The sequence below is a fragment of the Carcharhinus amblyrhynchos genome, chromosome 20 (assembly GCF_965287045.1).
Source record: "Carcharhinus amblyrhynchos chromosome 20, sCarAmb.v2.hapA, whole genome shotgun sequence".
NCBI classification, from domain to species: domain Eukaryota; kingdom Metazoa; phylum Chordata; class Chondrichthyes; order Carcharhiniformes; family Carcharhinidae; genus Carcharhinus; species Carcharhinus amblyrhynchos.
The window spans coordinates 7,995,147-8,015,846 of record NC_137343.1 but is presented as its reverse complement, the minus strand read 5'-3'; the positions used below and the strand labels follow the sequence as shown (position 1 = coordinate 8,015,846).

Below are 20,700 nucleotides of genomic sequence, written 5' to 3'. Positions count from 1 at the left end.
GTAAGAGCATAAAATGTCTCAAGGTGCCGCACAGCACTCGACACTGAGCCATCTGAGGAGATATTAAAGCAGGTGAACAAACATTTTGGTCAAAGAGATAGGGTGGAAGGAGCATCATAGAAGGACAGACAGAGGTAAAGAAATGGAGAGATTCAGAGAGGAAATTCCAGATCTTAGATCCAAGGCACTTTTGACAACCGTCAAAAGTGAGGCGAAACCAGTGTGAAGATCACATGAGTAGCTGAGGTCAATGTCCTGGTTATGAAGACATTTAGATCAGGATGCTTTAGTAAAGATTGTTTATTATTAATGCAGAGCTTACTTCTCTAATCTAACACAATCTCCCCCCCCCGTGCTGGCTGACTCTTTGTGTACACGTTGGAGTATGATTATCTAATCACAGAAGCATAGAATCTACAGTGCAGACAGAGCCCATTTGGCTCATCAAGCCTGCACTGAGAACAATCTCACCCAGTCCTGTCCTATCCCTGTAACCCCACTATTTACCCTCCTAATCCCTCTGGCACTAAGGGGCAATTTAGCATGGTCAATCAACCTAACCCACACATCTTTGCAGTGTGGGAGGAAACTGGAGCACCCAGAGGAAACCCACACAGACACAGGAATGTGCAAACTCCACACAGACAGTTACCCAAGGCCAGAATTGAATCCAGGTCCCTGGCAGTAAGGCAGCAGTGCTAAACACTGCCATCATGCCACCCAAAACTTGTCCACCTTATTACCTTAAACTAAGTATTTAACTCCATCAATAGAATCTATTGGATATTAACAGCTAATGCTGAAGATGTTTTGCCAAAATCATCATTTGACATCTTTGCTTCTTACTATTTATCCAGTTAAATACTTTGGCTCTTCTATTCAAAAAGTTATTTTATCCACAAAGTTCTTATGTGGCATCTCATCAAATGTCCCATCACCAGCACCCACCAGGTATAACTGCTTCAGATAATGACAAGACTTTATATACCCACATTGGTTTAGAATCTCAATCTCTTTCTCATTAAATGTCAAGTTGGCTCCTTAAGCAGATGTTATAATGTGGAAGAGCCAATTGTAGTCACACATCTATCAATTTTTGCAACACGTTGTGTCTTACAATGTATTGGGTTTATTTTAAAGTCAAACTTCTCTCTATAATTAAAATCTTTTGAAGCACAAGACCTTATGAATATCAAGGTAAACACTTCTCTACAATCTTTGCATGAAAGGTGAAGGAGATCACACACGGGCCTCCTGACAGCAACAATGCTGCTGGGGTTAACGGACAGACTCTTATACCACTCTCTCTTTCTGAAACACAGGTTCCAATTTCCTGCATTGTGCTGTCCGATTGTAACACTCAGACATCAGCTCACTGGGTGGTGCACTCATACCTGAATCAGAAAGTCATGGGTTCACGTCCCACTTCAGAGTACCTAATTCAGTCTTTTTTTTAAGACATTCATGGGATGTGGGTGTCGCTGGCTGGACCAGCATTTATTGCCCATCCCTTGCCAGGCTGTTAACCACACTGCTGTGTATCTAGTCCAACATCAGACCAGGCAAGGATGGCAGATTGCCTTCCCTACCTAAAGGGCATTAGTGAACCAGATGGATTTTTATAACAATCGATAATGGCTTCATGGCCACCTTTTTAGACTTTTTAATTCTGAATTTTATTGGATTCAAGTTTCACCATCAGTTTTTGTGGGATTCAAACTCGAGTCCCCAGGGCATTGCCCTGGTCTCTGGGTTACTAGTCTAGTGACAATATCCCCCCTTTTAGGCAAGACACTAAACCGAGGCCCTGTCTTCCCTCTCATTATATTTCAACAATGAACAGCGGCATTCTCTCCAGCGTCCTGGTCAATATTTATCCTTCAGCCAACTTCACTAAAATAGGTCATTTGGTCCTTACTGATTGCTGTTCATGGGATCTTGCTGTCTGTAAATTGGCGCTCTCTCTCCTGCAGTACAACAGTGGCTGCACTCCATAAGTACTTCATTGATTATAAAATGCTTTGGGATATCCTCAGAACATGAAAGGCACTTTCTTATTTTTTAACCTCTGGAACCTACATTTGACTGCAGGCCAGATGAAAGTCTCCCCTTTCATGAAAGCAATCCTTTTTAGGTGTGGTGTATTTGGAAAGTCTCAGCTCCTAGTCAGTACAGATCCAAAATACTGAACTGCTTACAATTCCTCAGTAGCCCACAGTCTCACTCAGGGAAGCCACAAGAATGTCTGGCACATGAAACGGAAACATTGTGCTGGCAACTGTGGAGGTGCTCCTCTCAAGGTGAGACTTTGCCCTGCATTTAATCAGTTGCAAACCTCATCAAGTGTTTAATGAATATGCTTAGTGCAAAAGTGAAAGCATTCTATTTCCCAAAACTGACATTCATTACTACTTACTGGGAAATAAAGTAAATTCCTTTCCTTTCCATTTAGATTACAAAAGCAAGGCAGCTTCAGTAAGCCTTTACAAATTACAGGCTGTGTCTCAGCTGGAATATTGCATCTAATTCTGCACTACCTTTCAGAATGCCAGAGGGTTCAAAGGAGTTTTACTGGAATTGCATCAGGTTATGAGGGATTTCTTGAAACTGGGGCTGTTCTCTCTACAGCAGAGATGGTTAGAAGAAGATTTAACACACCTGCTCAGAATTATGAGGGATTTTTATATAGACAGATGGAAATTATTTCTACTGGCAGGAGTGTCAGTAAGCAGAGGAGATGGAGTTAAGATAATTGGCAAAAGAATGGAAGAGAAGAGAGTTTCTTTTGACACACCATGTTCCTTTCATTGTAAAAGGCAAAGATAGATCATACTCAACAAACTGGCACTGGCAAAACCCAAAACAAAACGTCTATTAGATGTGATCCCGTAACTCAGCAGCACTTGCTGAACAATCCTGAATATGCTAACAGCTAGACCAACAACCTTTTTAAGATAATTAATCAAGTTTGTAGCATGGCTACAAAGACACAGTTTCTGCAACCAAAAGAAATATGTTCAAGCCTTGTGCCTCTCGGGAGGGGAATCTGTAGTCCCTCATTGTTTTCTTCATGGCTTGCAAAGAAAACCGAATGCAAGGGTATGGGGAAAGAGATGGGGAGTAGAACCCAACTGGTCAGCTCTTTCAAAGAGCTGACACAGACACAATGGATTGAATCCATTCCTTTTGTACTGTGTATTCAACTTATTTTTTTATAATCATCAGAGGAGTTCAGACTGGGCTTAGACAGTTTGGCATCAGATCCCCTTCCACAGAAATTTTAATTTGCATCAGTGGATCCCCATAGAAGAAAGTGTTCAAATTAGGAGTGGTTTTTGTTCCCTTGGATTCCCAGCAGAGGAGCTGCTCAAACAAAGCCATACCAGCGCTGGATATTCTGAGGCCTCGTTTAAGTTATCAATCCATTTTTGCAAGCTTTAACATGGAATGCAACTGCCAAGGCATCACATCCAAGTTCCATCCTGTTCTTTCCCAGACTTCATGCATGTTCAATTCCAGCAGAGACCACTGGGTGGCAATCAAGACTTTGTACAATTTTTGGCTCCATAACAGATTCACGCAGAGACCAATTGCAGATTCCTACTATCACCCTGACAGGTAATCTAGATCTCAGAGTGAGGAATGATTCTGAACCTATAACACTGAACAAACACACAATACTAACAGAGGAGCAACTGAATGCTTATCAATGGAGTTCAATTAGAGTAACTCTGCAGTTTTAATCATACAGTCTGCTCCTGGTGGTTAGAAATTACTTATTGTGTTTAAAACCTTAAATTATTCAATAATTTGAAGCAAATAGCATAAATATGCAACAAAATGGGAGATCAGAATTACCAGTTAAGTTGAATTAAGTAGAATGTACAACACCCAAATTGTCTATTTAGTCCAACTCATCAATATGTGTAAATACTCCACAGGATCCTCCTCCAACATGTATTCATCGAACCCTGCCAGCAAATCTTTCTTTTAGCCATCTTCTCCTTGAATGCGTCAACCAAGAATTAACAAGACTGAGTTCTGAAGACACTTCTTCAAATTTCTCTTTGACAAAGCTTTAGGTCACCTGACCCAATACCTCCTATGTGACTCAGTGTCATATCTTTCTGTTATATCATTCGTGTAAAGTCCTTGGAAAGTTTTATTCTTTTAAAGGTGTTATATAAATATAACATTGTTGAAGAAGCCTGCAATATCTCATGTTCTGACACTGAAATGTCCAAGTTTTCTGTCCAATCACTTAGGTGCAGACAATGACACCTCTTGGATCAAATATGAAGTTCAAACAAACGTTCGTACTAATTTATATATCTCCGGTTCTGGCTACCAACTGACCTTGTCTGGCGAGGCGAGAGCTGCAGGAACAACTCTTACTAAATCTGCAGGACGATGAAACTCAAACAGAACAACCAATAAGTACACCAGAGAGGAGAGAGAATTTCTACGCTTCCTACCTCAATGTTGTCTTCACCGTGGCGTTGTACTGCCTCGTCCTCAGATAACCCTACGCAGCCATACTCCAATGGTGTGAAAACTGTTGTAGCGACCTAAACATATAGAGCAAGCATTTCAGCATCAACATATTGAATATAAAGGTTAGGTTACAGTCATTCACATTAGGTGTCCAACCTCATCACCCCAAATCCCTGAGCCATTCACGCAGGTGAACATAAAAGATCCTTGTGACAAAATTTCAAAAAGGAGCAGGGTAGTCCTTTCCAATGTCTTGACCAATGGGTATCCCTCAAACAACACCCCAACAGCAGCTGATCTGGTCATTTATCTCCATGCTGTTAACGTGCTATAGGACAATTGCAAGAGTGCTTCAAAAGTGCTTCATTGGCTGTAAAGCACTTTGGGGCATTCCTATAATGTGAAAGGTGCTGAATAAATGTAAGTCTTTCTTTCCAACTGAGCGTGTGCTGGCTGGCCTGGCCCTGATATTGGGTAATTTCCTGGTTGGAGGTCTGTCACCAGTGGTGTGCCGCAGGGCTCAGTACTGGGACCTCTTCTCTTCATAATATATATAAACGACTTGGAAGGGGGCGTACGTGGTGTGATCAGCAAGTTTGCTGATGACACCAAGATGGCAGGATTGGCAGATAGTGAGGAAGATTATCAGGTGACACAGCAGGATATAGATAGGCTGGTATACTGGGCAGATAGATGGCAGATGGAATTTAATCCTGACAAATGCGAGGTGATGCATTTTGGAAGGATTAATGCAGGGAGGAGTTACATGATAAAAGGTAGACCAATGAAGAGTATAGAAATGCAGAGGGACCTGGGAGTGCAAGTGCACAAGTCTCTGAAGGTGGCAACCCAGGTGGAGAAGGTTGCGAAGAAAGCTTACGGAATGCTAGCCTTTATAGGAAGGGGTATAGAGTATAAGAGCTGGCGTCTAATGCTTCAGTTGTACAGAACGCACTTGGAGTACTGTGTCCAGTTCTGGTCACCTTACTACCAGAAGGACGTGGAGACCCTGGAGAGAGTGCAGAGGAGGTTTACCAGGATGCTGCCTGGTATGGAAGAACTGGGTTATGAGGAAAGATTGGGTAAACTGGGGCTCTTCTCCTTAGAAAGGCAGAGATTAAGGGGGGATCTGATCGAGGTGTATAAAATAATGAAGGGTATAGGTAGACAACAGTGGCAGGCTTTTTCCTAGATTGGAGATAAATATCACGAGGGGTCACGAGCTAAGGGTGAGGGGGGAGAAGTATAATTTGGATACTAGAGGGAGGTTTTTCACACAGAGGGTCATGGGGGTATGGAATGCGCTACCAAGTAAGGTGGTGGAGGCAGACACACTGGACTTGTTTAAGGTTTACTTAGATAGGCACACGAGTGAAACAGGGATGGAGGGTTATAGGAGACGGTTTTAAAAAGTGTCAGAGCCTCGGGACGATACTGGAAGTGTAATACTACATGTTAATGTTTTGTCTCTTTTAATCCGCAGGTGTGTCGGTCCACCTTGTTGTCAAACAAGAGGCATGCACTCGGTGGGTCGTGCGTGGGCTGCTCTTGGATGTTTCGAGAGTGGCCTAGTACTTCACGTCGTGGTGTGTGCTTAAACCTAGACCAGCAGATGGGCACCACAACAGCTCAGTGACTATCACTGCTAGCTGTGCAGATACATGGATTTGGGCCAGTGTCTGTGGGAGTTTGCACATTCTCTCTGTGGTTGCGTGGGTTTCCTCCGGGTGCTCCGGTTTCCTCCCACACCCCAAAGATGTGCTCTTAGGCTGATTGGTGTACCAAATTGACCCTACACTATTCTCCCCTGAATCTGGTTACAATAGGGGTACCATTCACATACACACGGGGCAAGGTAGGTGTAGGAAAATGCTTTGTTAAGGTGGCAGCGCGGGCTCATTGGGCCAAAGGGCCTGTTTCCCACACTGGGTTGTTCTTTGAACCAGCCTCAAGAGGTGAGGGACAGCTCACACTAGAGCAGATATCCCATCAACCAAAAAAGGAACCACGCCTGTCAGAGAGACTCATTGACCTGCCACAGAATGGCAAAGCTAATCTCAATTGTATCTTCTATAAATATCCTATTACACAGGGATATATAATTAAAAACTTTCTTCAATAGTTTGACTGTGAGGCAATGCTTTTTAAGCTAATACAGAATTTACCCACAAGGCTTACTCACATTGTCATAGTCCATCAGCTCAGCAGATTTGCCAAAAAGTCTATGTGCCAACAGCTTCCCGGCTTTGATCGCTGTTGGCGTGAGCTCTGGTCGGCCCTGTTAAACAGAGGTAAAATGAACAAAACTCCCTTTAATAAAAAAAAATTATTAGTGTGTCATTTTGTCATTTACTGCTCATTTGACATTATTATAAATCACAGTCCAAAAGACTGCTAGGCATCCACTGCAACTTTTAATCATGTATCGTTTCCTCGTTTTAGCTATTTAGTCCATTGCAAATAGCTGCCATTTCTAACTTTAACATGGTCAAAGTTGACTGTATCTTCCTCTGCAATAACAAAAGGTCCTTCTATGCTGAATGCCAATATTAAAGCAAAGAACATAGGAACTAGGAGCAGAAGTAAGCAAATTTAGCTCTTCAAGCCTGTTCCACCATTCAATCAGCTTATGGCTGATCTCTCCGTGGTCTCAAATCCACCTCCCAACCTGTACTCCATATCGCTCTTTCCTTTTTTTATTAGAAATATATCTATCTCCCTCTTGAAACCTATAGCTTTTTGCTCTGGATTGGTAAGATAGGCTGTGCCTCAGCTGGAATATTGCATCTAATTCTGCACCAGTGTAGAAGGAACACCCTCAGGGTTGCAAGTCACAAAAGTGTCAACAATTTACGGATTTAAGTTTAATGTGCTGAAATTTCAATGTTTGTCAGCCTGGACAATAATAGGCAATTCCAGTGCTGCAGCATTGACTGCCAAAACCAATAAATTACAGCAGAATAGAATACAAATCCTACAACCAATTCCCTCTTATCTAACATAATACATTTCACATAAATTATAATAAAGTAAACCTACAGGTCATATTTTGTAGATGGCAATAACTGGATCATGTCCTACCTCTGCTATATCTCCGATTGCATAGATGTGTGAAGTAGAGGTTTCTTCATTGGCACCCACAATGACTTTCCCTGTTTCTGGATTGATCTGGACCCCGGCTTTGTCTAGATGCAGGCGTCCAGTCTCAGGTGCTCGACCTGGAACCAAATGGGAAGGTCATTTGTAATCAGCAAAGGAAGCTGTCACCTTTTTCAGAGGGTGTGTAAGTGCAGCATTTACAATACTCGAGAATGAGAAGGTCTAGTGGCTGGGTGCGTGTCGATTAGATTGAGATGTTGTGCGTAATTACAGATGCAGAACAATCTTAAAAACACTGACAGTAATTGATTTAGAAGCTGAAATTTACAGGTGGTCACACTTGTCTAAGAATTCCTTAAATTACTGGTAGCTGGATTTGAAAATTTAGACCGGGGGCTTTAGTGTTTTTCTCTGCATATAAAAGATGGACATGACATGCAATTTCTTAAAGTGTCATATTTCTCCAATTTCCATGACTGTTCTCACATCAGTCTTGCTCTAGAATGTGACAGAAAACTATCACCTATCCAGTCTGATTTTCATCCTATTCACCCAGTTGCAAATACCACAGCTGGACAAACATACCAAATCTGTTTTATTGCTTCGAACTAGTGCATCAGCAAGTCTTAAGAACATAAGAAATAGGAGCAGGAGTAGGCCATCTAGCCCTTCGAGCCTGCCCCGCCATTCAATAAGATCATGGCTGATCTGTCGTGGCTCAGTTCCACACTCCCGCCCTCTCCCCATAACCCTTAATCCCCTCTCATCAAAAACCCATCAACCCGCGTCTTAAAAATATTTAGCGAGGCAGCCTCCACCACTTCAACGGGCAGAGAATTCCAGAGATTCACCACCCTTTGAGTGAAGAAGTTCCTCCTCAACTCCGTTCTAAACCGCCCCCCCTTTATCTTGAGGCTGTGCCCCCTAGTCCTATTATCCTTTCTGAGCGGGAAGAGTCTCTCCACCTCTATCCTATCCATCCCATTCATCATCTTATACGTCTCAATGAGATCTCCCCTCATTCTTCTAAACTCTAACGAGTACAAGCCTAGTTTATTCAGCCTCTCCTCATAGCTCTTCAGCTATGGGGAACAGCCAGGTTTCACAGCAATGTTACAGCAGGGCACTTCCTGGATAATTTTGGTCTTTATTTGTTTCAGTGGCACTGGACAGTGGTCCAGAGATAGTCATCAAGTACAGCAGACATTAACTCAGCAGTGGCCCAACAATATGGCACTGGGGACGCGATGGCCTAGTAGTATTATTGCTAGACTATTAATCCAGAAACTCAGCTAATGTTCTGAGTGCCCAGGTTCGAATCCCACCAAGGCAGATGGTGGAATTTGAATTCAATAAAAAATATCTGGAATTAAGAATCTACTGATAACCATGAAACCGCTATCAATTGTTGCAAAAACCCATCTGGTTCACTAATGTCCGTTAGGGAAGAAAATCTGCTGTCCTTACCCAGTCTGGCCTACATGTGACTCCAGGCTCAGCAGTATGGTTGACTCTCAGCTGCCCTCAAGCAACTAGGAATGGGCAACAAACACCCACGTCCCATGAATGAATAAAAAGTGGTTTTCCCATTAGTTAATGACAGCTGTCAGAGATTGAACTCTGGGGCTTGCCATTGTGCCACCTGGCTATGAAATTTATCCAAGAACTTACTGCTCATGTCTGGTAAGGTAACTATTGTGCAAATTCAATACAGACACCCCACTTCATTCCTCTGCTCTTACCTTCCTGTGGAGGTAGTGTCATGCTGGGGGTTGACCCCATAACAGCAGCAATAATAACCTGTATTCATAGAATACCTTTACTGTAGCAATGCACCCCAAGAAGTTCCATAGGAGTATTATGAGACAAAATTTGACATCAAGTCACAAAGAGATACGAGGATCGGTGAAAAACAGCTTTATCAAGGAGGAGGATTTTAGGCTTGCCCTCAAAAGGAGATAGAGGGACAGTGAGGTTTAAGGAAAGGATTCCTGCCCTTGGGCCCTTGTTAGCTGTAGGCACAGCTACCCAGGGTAAAGAAAATCAGTAAAGTGCAAGAGACCAGAATAGCATCTCACTCATATCTTGCACCAATGATCATTTTTTTGATTGTGACTGTCACTTGGCAATTCAACCCTGAAACTAACAGAGTTAGGACTGTCCATTCCTCACATTGGTTAAGTGATGAGGATTCTAAATGATTATCCTTTCTCCCTGCCATTGTTGCTTGTGTATCATCCCTTACCTGCATCAATGCTGCTCTGAAATAATTCACCACGAGGCACACAAGGACAGCCAGGCATACACTTGGCATCTTCAACAGGGCTGATCTGGGCATTACAATGCACAAATGGCTGCAGACACATACCTGTACCCTACTGGTCTCACTGAACTATATGGGTTCCCAGTCCAAAAATGCGCTTTTTGAAATTCTCGTCCTTGCTTTCAAATTCCTTCACAGCCTTACCCAGCGCTAACTCTTTAACATCCTCCATGCCCTGCAATCTCTGCGCGATCTCTTTGCTCCTCCAATTCAGATCCTTTGTGCATCTCTGGTATTAATCGCTTCAGCACTGGCAGCTGTGTGTTCAGCTCTGGAATTCCCTCCTTAAATTTCTCTCCTTCTCCTTTAAAATGTTTCCTCACCGTTCTCTCTTTGACCAAACCTTTAATCATGATCCTCACACCTCCTATGTTTCAGTGTCAAAAATGATCTTTGATCTTCACTCTTGTGAAGTGCCTTATGGCGTTTTACCACATCAAAGATACAAAATAAATGAAAGTTGTTGTCCTGTGGCACTGGGGAATCCAAGACTGTGTACAACTCAAAACTTCATTACTGCAAAACACAATATTCTGGGTCACAACTTTCCCAGAAACTGCATGTGATTTTCATCCTATGTTTCCTAAAGATGGGTTGTGTTGGTACAGATGTCACACGCCCAAAATTTCCAAACTATAAAAACGTGCCAGAAATGTGCAGCTTATGTGACAGATTTACAGTAACTGGGTCAATAGGTTATAATCCAAAATCTGGGCAACAGTTCTTAGAATATTTGTAATAGGAAGAAAAAGGCAGAGTTGGGACAAGTGTACGCACCCTGCCATGCCATGCCAGAAGCTTAATAGTTGAGAGTGTTTCTTCCCCTGAAAATCTGACTACATGTTGTAACAGGAGGATAAAATTCTGACATATTAATCATTTGCCCTGATCTGAACTGAACATTGTAATTAAAGGGGAGGTTAGCAAAAAGTTAGACAATTGCTTGAAAAGCAAAATTTAAGGTTACAGAAGCACAGAAAATTGGAGCAGAAGGAGGCCATTCAGCCCTTTGTGCTTGCTCTGCTATTCATTACGATCATGGCTGATCATTCAACTCAACAGCCTGATCCCACCTTCCCCCTATATCCTTTGATCCCCTTCACCCCAAGTGCTATATCTAACTGCTTCTTGAAAATATACAATGTTTCGGCCTCAGCTACTTTCCGTGGATGCGAATTCCCTTGGCTGACCACTCGCTAGGTGAAGATATTTCTCCTCAACTCTATCCCAAACAGTCTGCAACGTATCCTCAGACTGTGAACCTGGCTCTGGACTCCCCCACCATCGGGAACAATCTTCTTGCCTCTACCCTGTCTGGTCCTGTTTGAGTTTTAACAGTTTCTATGAGATCTCCCCTCATTCTTCTAAACTCCAGTGAATACAATCCTAACCAACTCAATCTCTCCTTATATGTCAGTCCTGCCATCCAGCAATTAGTCAAACATTCTCTGCACTTCCTCTACAAGAACATCCTTCCTCAGATATGAGACCAAGAACTGCACACAATATTCCAGGTGTGGCCTCACCAAAGCCCCGTATAGTTACATCAAGATATCCTTGCTCCTGTACTCAAATTGTCTTGACATGAAGGTCAACATACCATTTGCCTTTCACTACCTGCTGCACCTACATGCTTACCTTCAGTGACTGGTGTATGAGGGCACCCAGGTTTCTTGCACATTTCTTTCTCCTAACTTATGGCCATTCCAATAGTAATCTGCTGACCCAATTTTGCTACCAAAGTGGATAATCTCACATTTATCCAAATTATACCACATCTGCCATTTATTTGCCCACTCACTCAACTTGTCCAAATAACACTGAAGGATCCCCTCATCCTCATCACAGCTCCCCCTCCCAGTCAGCCTTCTGTCATCTATAAATTTGGAGATATTGTATTTAGTTCCCTTAATAATATCAGTAATATATACTGTGAGTAGCTGGGATCCCAGCAGTAATCACTGTAGTACTGCCTGCCATATGAAAAAAAGATCAGTTTATTCATACTCTGTTTCCTATCTGCCAACCAGTTTTCCATCCATCCCGATACATTGCCTCCAATCCCATGCATTTAAATTTTCTCTCATGTGGGACTTTATCAAATGCCTTCTAAAAGTCCAAATAAGCCACATCCACTGGCTCCCCATTGTCAACTCTACTAATGTGCTCAAAGAATTCCAGTTGATTTATCAAACGTGATTTCTCCTTCATAAATCCATGCCGTCTGTCTAATCCTGCCACTGGTTTCCAACTGTTTTGCTATAAAATCTTTGATAATGGATTCTAGAATTTTCCCTACTATTGATATCAGGCTTATCAGATATTTTTCCCCGTTTTCTCTCTACCTCCCCTTTTAAATAGGGGGTTACATCAGCCACCCTCCAGTCTGTAGAATCTTGGAATATGACCACCAATGCATTCACTATTTCTTAGGCCACTTTATTAAGTGCTCTAGAATGTAGATTATCAGGCCCTGGAAATTTATCACTCTTCAATCCCATCAATTTGCCTAACGCCATTTTACTTCAATTTGTCCCTCTCACTAAACTATGTGTTCTCCAACATCTCTAGTATCTTATTTATGTCCTCCCTTGTGAAGACAGAATCAAAGTATATATTCAGTTGGTCAGCCATTTCTTTAATCCCCATTATAAGTTCCCCTGTTCCTGACTGTAAGGGACCTACATTTGTCTTCATCAATCTTTTTCTCTTCACATACCTATAGAAACTTTAAAGTCAGTTTTTATGTTCCCCATAAGCTTACTTTCATATTCTATTTTCCCTTTCTTAATCAGTCCCTTGGTCCTCCTTTGCTGAATTCTAAGTTACTAAATTAAATTGTTTTCCTTAGCCCATTTGGATTCCTCTTCCTTGAATCTAATACTACCTCCAATTTTCCCTGTAAGCAATACTTTACCCGGTCTAGAATGGTCTGTTCTCCAATTGGTTCCTCAATGTATTGATCCAGAAAACCATACCGTGTACAGTCCATGAAATCGTCCTCTAAGGTGTTGTGACTAAATCACCCATGATTACAAGTGTTACTTTTATCACATGCATCTCTAATTTCCTGTTTAATGCCATTTTCAACATCATTAGAAATATTTAACAATATAAATGTAGCTCATTTAAACTACTATTAGAAATAAGGTACAGATTTAAGTGGGTTTAATGTAGTGGTTCTGTGCAAGGGAGGCTAAATCGATAGTTATAGATTCATGTTAGACACAGGTGTTTGCATCTAGGGTTTTTTGGTTTCAGTTAAAACTGTTCATATTATACTGAAAGAGTTTACACATGGCAAATAAAAGCTTGGAGAAGGAATGAGTGATTGCTCAGCAACCAGGAGCACATTTAGAGTAGGCAGACTATTTGGGATTGTGTTTAACTGAATTCATAGCAGTTGGTGACAGAGTTCAAGAGTGAGCAACTCAACTTTGCTACAAGAAAAGCCATACAATGTAAAAATGGTTAAGAACGTGCTAGAAATCTAAAGGATATCTAGTTAAGGAAATGAGAGAAATGAACAGGGGTTTCCAGGAAGCCTGAAGTTGAAGGAACAGAGGAAACCCAAACTAAAACAGGATATTGTTCAGTGGAGTCATCATAGAATCATAGAGCACTACAATGCAGAAAGAGGCCCTCTGGTCCATCGAGTCTGCACCAAACACAATCCCACTCAGGCCCTACCTCCATATCCCTACATATTATACCCACTAATCCCTAGACACAAACAGAGCTGAGGAGTAGTTGGCAAGTGAGAAACCAGAAGGATATCTGAAGTGGTTCTAAGATTTATTATATCTTACCATAGATTATGAAACATTAGTTGAAATAATTGTGGAGCAATTGACAGTTGGATATCAGAGTTTGTCTCAAAGCATTTAAGACAAAGAAATACTAGAAGTAGAATTCAAAAGCCCGGAGGTGGAATCTGGATGAAAACAGCTGATGGAAAGCATTGTTTAAAAGAAGATTTCGAAGATTGTCTTACTGAGAATGGAGCTTGGAAATACTCACTGACAATCATCTGTGGGGAATTTGAGAAATCCACAGAAAATTAATTAAGTGGCATCTGCAATTTGGCTTCAGAGTGCGGTGTTACCCTTGAAATCTGTGAAGACAGGGGGGACTGAAGCTATTCTGTATTGTGATCAAACTTTTCATGTTAAATAAATATCTTTTTTCTTGTTAAAAACTAATGGGCAGTCGTGTGACAGTTCCTTCACGTTTTCCAAAAAAAAAGTTAGTCTTCTGAGGTAAGTTCAATTCTGGGACCTTCCCATCCTGTAGCAACACCAACTTGGATCACAACACAATCCACAGAAGAAAACTTTAGACAGGTAAAAAGAAGATTGGTTTGAGGTGGGTTTTAAGGTTTTAAACAAGGACACATGGCATGGTTTCGGAAGGGAATTCCAAATCTTAGGGCCCAGGCAGTGAAACCATTGCTGCCAATCGTGGAGAAGAGAGCAGAATTGAGGAATGCAGGGATCACAAAGGTTTGTGTGGCTAAAGGAGATTAGAAAGATAAGCTTTTCATAAACAATTGTATTACCTAGAAAAATAATTTATGCTGTCAATACAATATCCTGCAAGTACCACGGTAAGAAAAATGTACAATGCCACCACCGTCTGCAATCTACAATCGCTCGTTAAACAAAAGCAAAATATGTATTTGCACACCTGATGGTTAATTATTTGGCTGATTCCTCATTCCATTTGTAATAATTGGCTTCAAGAAAGAAGGGTCATGACTAATTAAATGCAGACTTGCACTGCAATGGCAATAAGAGGGGTTAAAGACAAGCTAAACTCAGAGGCTAAGATATATAAATCTGATCAGTGTGGTCATAACTAGTGAGTAAAATACCATCCGCTATCCCAATATCTTTGCATTTGAGGATATTTTGTATAGAATGGTCATCTGCTCATTCTGCACTTCCTTTCAGACCGTTGACTGAAGCTGTCAGCACTGAACTACCTCTCAGCCTCCTCTCCTGACAGCAGGTTTTTCTCTCACTTTCCAGCCATCACACTGGATCCTGCTCCATTGTTCATTCCTTCCTCCCACCCCTTCTCCCCTAACATGTACACACCCACCCTCATGCCCCAGCACCGACACCATCAATGAACAACAAGAATAAAAAGCCAGGCCTTATCTGGCCAGGGTTGTGATAGAACTTCCTACAGTTTCAATGAAATCTGTATTTGGATTATAGATTGTGCAGTTTAGGACCTAAAAGTAACTGGGGATTCCATTACTCCCCTCCTCATTCTGTAGTACTGTGTGCAGTTTTGGGCGCCACACCTGCGCAAGGATATTTTGGCCTTGGAGGGAGTGCAGAGGAGGTTTACTAGGCTGATACCGGAGTTGAGGGGATTGAGCTATGAGGAGAGGCTGAATAAACTAGGCTTGTACTCATTAGAGTTTAGAAGAATGAGGGGAGATCTCATTGAGACGTATAAGATGATGAATGGGATGGATAGGATAGAGGTGGAGAGACTCTTCCCGCTCAAAAAAGACAGTAGGACTAGGGGGCACAGCCTCAAGATAAAGGGGAGGCGGTTTAGAACGGAGTTGAGGAGGAACTTCTTCACTCAAAGGGTGGTGAATCTCTGGAATTCTCTGCCCGTTGAAGTGGTGGAGGCTGCCTCGCTAAATATTTTTAAGAAGCGGGTTGATGGGTTCTTGATAAGAGAGGGGATTAAGGGTTATGGAGAGAGGGCGGGAAAGCGGAACTGAGCCACGACAGATCAGCCCTGATCTTATTGAATGGCGGGGCAGGCTCGAAGGGCTAGATGGCCTACTCCTGCTCCTATTTCTTATGTTCTTATGCCACGGGTCAAGTAAACACTAAAAAGTTTAAAGTTTATTTATTAGTATCACAAGTAGACTTGATTAACATTGCAATGAAGTTACTGTGAAAATCCACACTTTACAGCAGAATTCACTGGAAACCCAGAAGAGTTGGTGTAAATGGTAGAAATAGCAGTGCAATATTTTTATTAAGACAAATATTATTTTCTGCTTTCCTTGAAGGAGGTAGTAACTGCAGAAACAACAGTGTAATAAATATCAGCGACAAGGCATTATTTAGCTAACAGTGTGTTTAACTTTCTTGTACCACAAGCTGCTGTTGGGGCTGATGGGATGATAATTTCACCAATTTAATTCCAATAAGTCAGGTAGTTAAAGATGAGGATGGGAAAATATCTCAGATGATACCAATGAGCAAAGCAGTCAGCTAAATATGTTTGAAGCTTTGATTTGTTGAGGGTAAGTTTGTCCTTCACAGCTGCACCCTGCCCCAGGGTAGAACAGTTGAGTGAGAGAAGAGCAACATCAGCTAAGGCCAGTGATCCTTGTTGGAAAGTGTGGGTAAGTGGGTGTCAGCGCGATTAGGTTCTATCTCTGCTGTGTTGCACTCCATGATCAAATAGCCTGCAAACAATGAAAAATGGCTAATGGGTAAAGATTCCAGAGGCCTCTTGGGGTGAACTGCACCCTCAGACCTGCACTGAGGAGAGATGGGAGAACGCTGCAAAAGGTAATGAAGGGAAGTGAATCCAGTTGACTGTCTGAACCTGCTACCTTGATTTCATTCCAGCCCAGTGCCAAGGAACTTAGAAGAAGAAATATCAAATAATGAACACCCAGTATAAAAGCAAATTACTGAGGATGCTGGAATCTGAAACCAAAAGAGAAAATGCTGGAAAATCTCAGCAGGTCCGACAACATTTGTAAAGAGAGAAAACAGCTTATGTTTCAAGTCCAAATGACCTTTGTCAAAGCTCGTGTGAACACCCAAATGAACATTCAAATGAACACCTGGTAGTGATTCCAGGTCACAATCTAATCAGAGGATTCTGACAATGATCTAACCCACAAAATATACTTAAGTAGCTTACAGCCATAAGTCTAGAAATTATTACAAGAGAGGTGTTACTATTTGTAATACATGGATGGCAGTGGTCTATTCCAATGCACAAGGACCCTAAATCCATTTGAAATTAAAAGCTTATGTTGAAATAATTTGCAAAGTATGAAAATGCAATGTTCTCAAACAACAATTAAATAATCAGATAATCTAATTTAGTGATATAGTTTAAGGGATAAATGTTCCAAAGGACACCAAGGTACTTTCTCTTCTTGAATTCAGAGCAGTGTCCTGCATCTGGGGGCAGATGGACCTTGGTTTAATAGTTCATCTGGGTGTTTTCACCATAGACAGCCCCTTAGTAATGCACTGAAGTGTCAGCCTAGAAGATCATATGCTTAAGATTTACAACAGCTACGTAAAAGGAAGCCTTCTCTTTCAAATGGATCTTTGTGCAGCTATATTAAAAAATAATTCACAGTTTAATATTAGTGAATTTTACAGCAAGGAAATAACCAGAATTGCTATGAAATGGTCATGCCAGGGTTACAGAATAGGTACATGTAATGATATGGTGGAGATCCACCCAGTAATTCTCCCATGGCTCCCAGTCTCTGAGCGTGGCCATACAACTTGAAGGCAGCAACGGTTGCTGCCAACAAAAAAAAACAAGGCAGGGAAGTCAATCAGGCCAGCTCAAATGTCCGTCAGCTAAACTAGGATCCAGAATAGATATGAGATTCACCAAGGGACTTAATTAGAGACTGACTAACCCAACCTATAAGGGTCTCATACGTGCAGCATTTTTACTTTCTGTTTTCAAGCTTATTTGCAACCTAACCTAACTTGTCATCGATTCCACTTAGGTGTTGCACGTGGATCCAAAAGAAATTCCTTTTGTAAAGTATTTTGTCTTCCTCCTCCTCCAATAATGTGCCACGGTGTCTCACAGTACCAGGGACCCAAGTTTAATTTCCAGCTTGGGTCACTATCTGTGCAGATTCTGCACGTTCTCCCTGTGGGTTTCCTCCAGGTGCTCCGATTTCCTCCCACAGTCCAAAAAACAGGCTGGTTACGTACATTGTCCATGCTATATTTTCCCTCAGTGTACCCAAACAGGCATCGATGAGGGGATTTTCACAATAACTTGATTGCAGTGCTAATGTAAGCCTACTTGTGATAAATAAACTTTTAAAAAACTTTTTAAACTAATTTAGTTACTGTCTCAACAAATTCCAAGAAGTTTGGGAGACATGACTTATTCTTCCTAAAGTCATGTCAACAACCTCTTATGATTTCTGAATTAACACAGAAGTTGGATAAGGTGCTCGAGAATACTTTTCCCCACTAGTAGCATCAGACTCGACAACCTATACTTTCTCAGCCCATTTCACTTGTGTTTGAGTTTCACAATGAGGGTTACACAGCTGTCTGATGGATATTGCGAGCATCCTCACCAGTAACATGTATTCACATTCACTTAAGTTTGAAAGCACATCATTTTCCTGCACTCAAGCTACAACTGACTCTTGAATTATTTCCTCTGCAACTAAAAATGCAGCTGGGAAAGGAAGCTACCCCTTTCCTTTCCTTCCATCATCTCCTACAAGTTATACTTGTGGCAATGTACTGAATTTCCCCATCCATCCAGACTTGTTCAAATTCACAACCGTTAAAATCTGCCTTAATTTTAACAACTCATGAGCATAATCCTGAACTTAACGGACAATTTTAAAATATCACGGCATATAATCCAGCCATTTGGAATCTGAACACAGACCATACAACCCACCCCAATCCAGTCTTCTGCTACAGCACTGTTTTAATGAAGCTAAAATATAAGCCAGTGTACCACTCAAGCCTGCTCCGCCATTCAACTAGATCGAGACTTGATGCCATTTTCCAAGTGCTATCCCTATATCCCTTGTTGTAAAAATCAGCCTGTTGTAACCCTTATACGGTGGACAAATAACTTTGAGCAGACGTCTTATTAGTACAAACAATATTTATTTAAACCCACACAATCAATAATCACCCACCCAACCAACAATAAGTTATCTTACAGAAATGCTAGAATTCAAGTACAATACAAGACCTTGACTTAATTGTGTGTGACTGACAAATACCCAAACAGATACTGGCCTTTATCTGTGTGCTGGTCTTGGTAGTTGTCTGCGTAGTCTGGTCCTTTAGTCTGGTGTGGTACCCTGGCTCTGATCTTCTTTCTTTCCTCCCTTCTCAGGTGTGGTGGCTCTCCGTCGTTGTAGCTTGTTTGTGGGGGTCCGAGAGAGAGAGCTTCCTGGTTGTGCAGCACCCTTTATACCCCGTTTGGCTTCACGCCCTTTTTTTGGCCATTGCCAATCAATCGATCAGGACTTGATCACCCTGATCGATAAGAGTCCAATCAGGTGCTACCACACCGATCTCTGGGTGTGTCCCTGGCGGCCATGCCTGTATGTGTTGTAGGCACATAGGTCACATACCTTCCTCCTAAATAAGGATTCACGGTGCCTTTGCGTCTGGCACACCACCCAGTGTGATCAGAAAGTCTCTTTCATCCTGGAGATGGCCCATATCCTGTGTATTCACTCATCAGGGTTGCAGCCTGTTTGTCTCTGTCTTTAAACTGCAGCCTGTCGGTTTAGTTTCTTGCCCAGTTATCCCAGAGTGCTTTACAAAACGCCAATTTAGGTGGCCTGTTTGGCTACATTCCCCCCTTTGATCCTGAACGCAAAGCGTGATGGATCACAAATTCAGGACCAATATCTGTCAGGAATTCCCCAGTCACTCAACAGTCAAGCAAGGCCCAGGTATTGACATGTACAGTAATAATGCATTCCTACAACATATTCCAGAAGCTACAGACAACAGTCTACAATACAAATACAAACAACCACATATTCTAAACCCCATTATTATAATAGCTAGTTACCCACAAATACAAACAATCAGATATTCCAAACACCATTACTATAATAAATTAATTATAAACCAACATTTAAACAAACATTAGAATAAAGTATTTGCATATGAGACACATTTTGGTAGAGGAATTTCTAATGGCTCATTAATATAAATGGTAAAATCGCAGCCCTCCCATAAACATTGTACTACTGAATTAGAGGAGCCATGATTCAAGGGCGAACCCTACATTCTGCCTCCGGGTCATCCTCTTTTTCCATCGGCTGAATTGGGTTGTGAGGATGATCAGATATACTAGGGTGAACAAAATTAGTACTACAGCCAGGTGTGACATTAGGCGAACAAATGGATGGATTTGGATGTTTGAGCCCCAGTTCCAAAGGTCATCCCACCAAGTGGTGACTTTGATTTCCTTAATCCTCTTTTTTTTACCTCTCGGGTCTGCTGTACTACTTTGGTGAAGGTTCTGTGGGCTGTAGCCAATTTTGCCCGAATCAGGTTCAATTCCTCCGGCAGGAGGTTTAAGCTTGTATCATATTTCTCATGGTTCTCCCCTAGAGTCTGTTGGAGCTCGTCAGTGGCGTTCACATCTATCCTCTCCCTTTTATGAATGTCTATTAGTTGAATGAGGCCCACTCTGGCTGGTATGTCTGGTTTGATGCAGAATGTAGTCTCAGTAATGTTACAATGGGTTGTGCCATACTGATATTGTTTCAGGGAGGTGGTAAGACAGTATCTCCTTGCTCCTTTGTAAGCTACCCGAGTTATGTCTATGTCCAAGTTACGAACTTCTACTGAGCAATTTAGGCTAGTGTTTGTTCTGAAGCCACACAGTGCATGCTCATTTAAATCATACAAGATTTTCCCTGTGTGTTTTAGTATCAACCCATTTTGGGGCCCTGGAGTAGTTTCAGGACAAGTGGAGATGGGTGTGCCAACAGTTGGTCTTAACCCATTCTTAATTTCATTGTAGTTATACTC

The 20,700-nt window shown here is 41.8% G+C and overlaps 1 protein-coding gene across 2 annotated transcripts in view; it reads right to left on the bottom strand.

Annotated features, from left to right (window-relative positions):
• Nucleotides 1–20,700, bottom strand: part of txnrd2.2 (thioredoxin reductase 2, tandem duplicate 2) — a 95,346-nt gene that overhangs the window by 6,649 nt on the left and 67,997 nt on the right. For both annotated transcript variants that reach the window (XM_080208053.1, XM_080208054.1), the window contains exons 12-14: nucleotides 7,576–7,712; nucleotides 6,677–6,772; nucleotides 4,476–4,568 (exon numbers count right to left, since the gene is read on the bottom strand). In XM_080208053.1, the coding sequence (XP_080064179.1) occupies nucleotides 4,476–4,568; nucleotides 6,677–6,772; nucleotides 7,576–7,712 (326 nt within the window). The remainder of the gene's footprint in view (nucleotides 1–4,475; nucleotides 4,569–6,676; nucleotides 6,773–7,575; nucleotides 7,713–20,700) is intronic.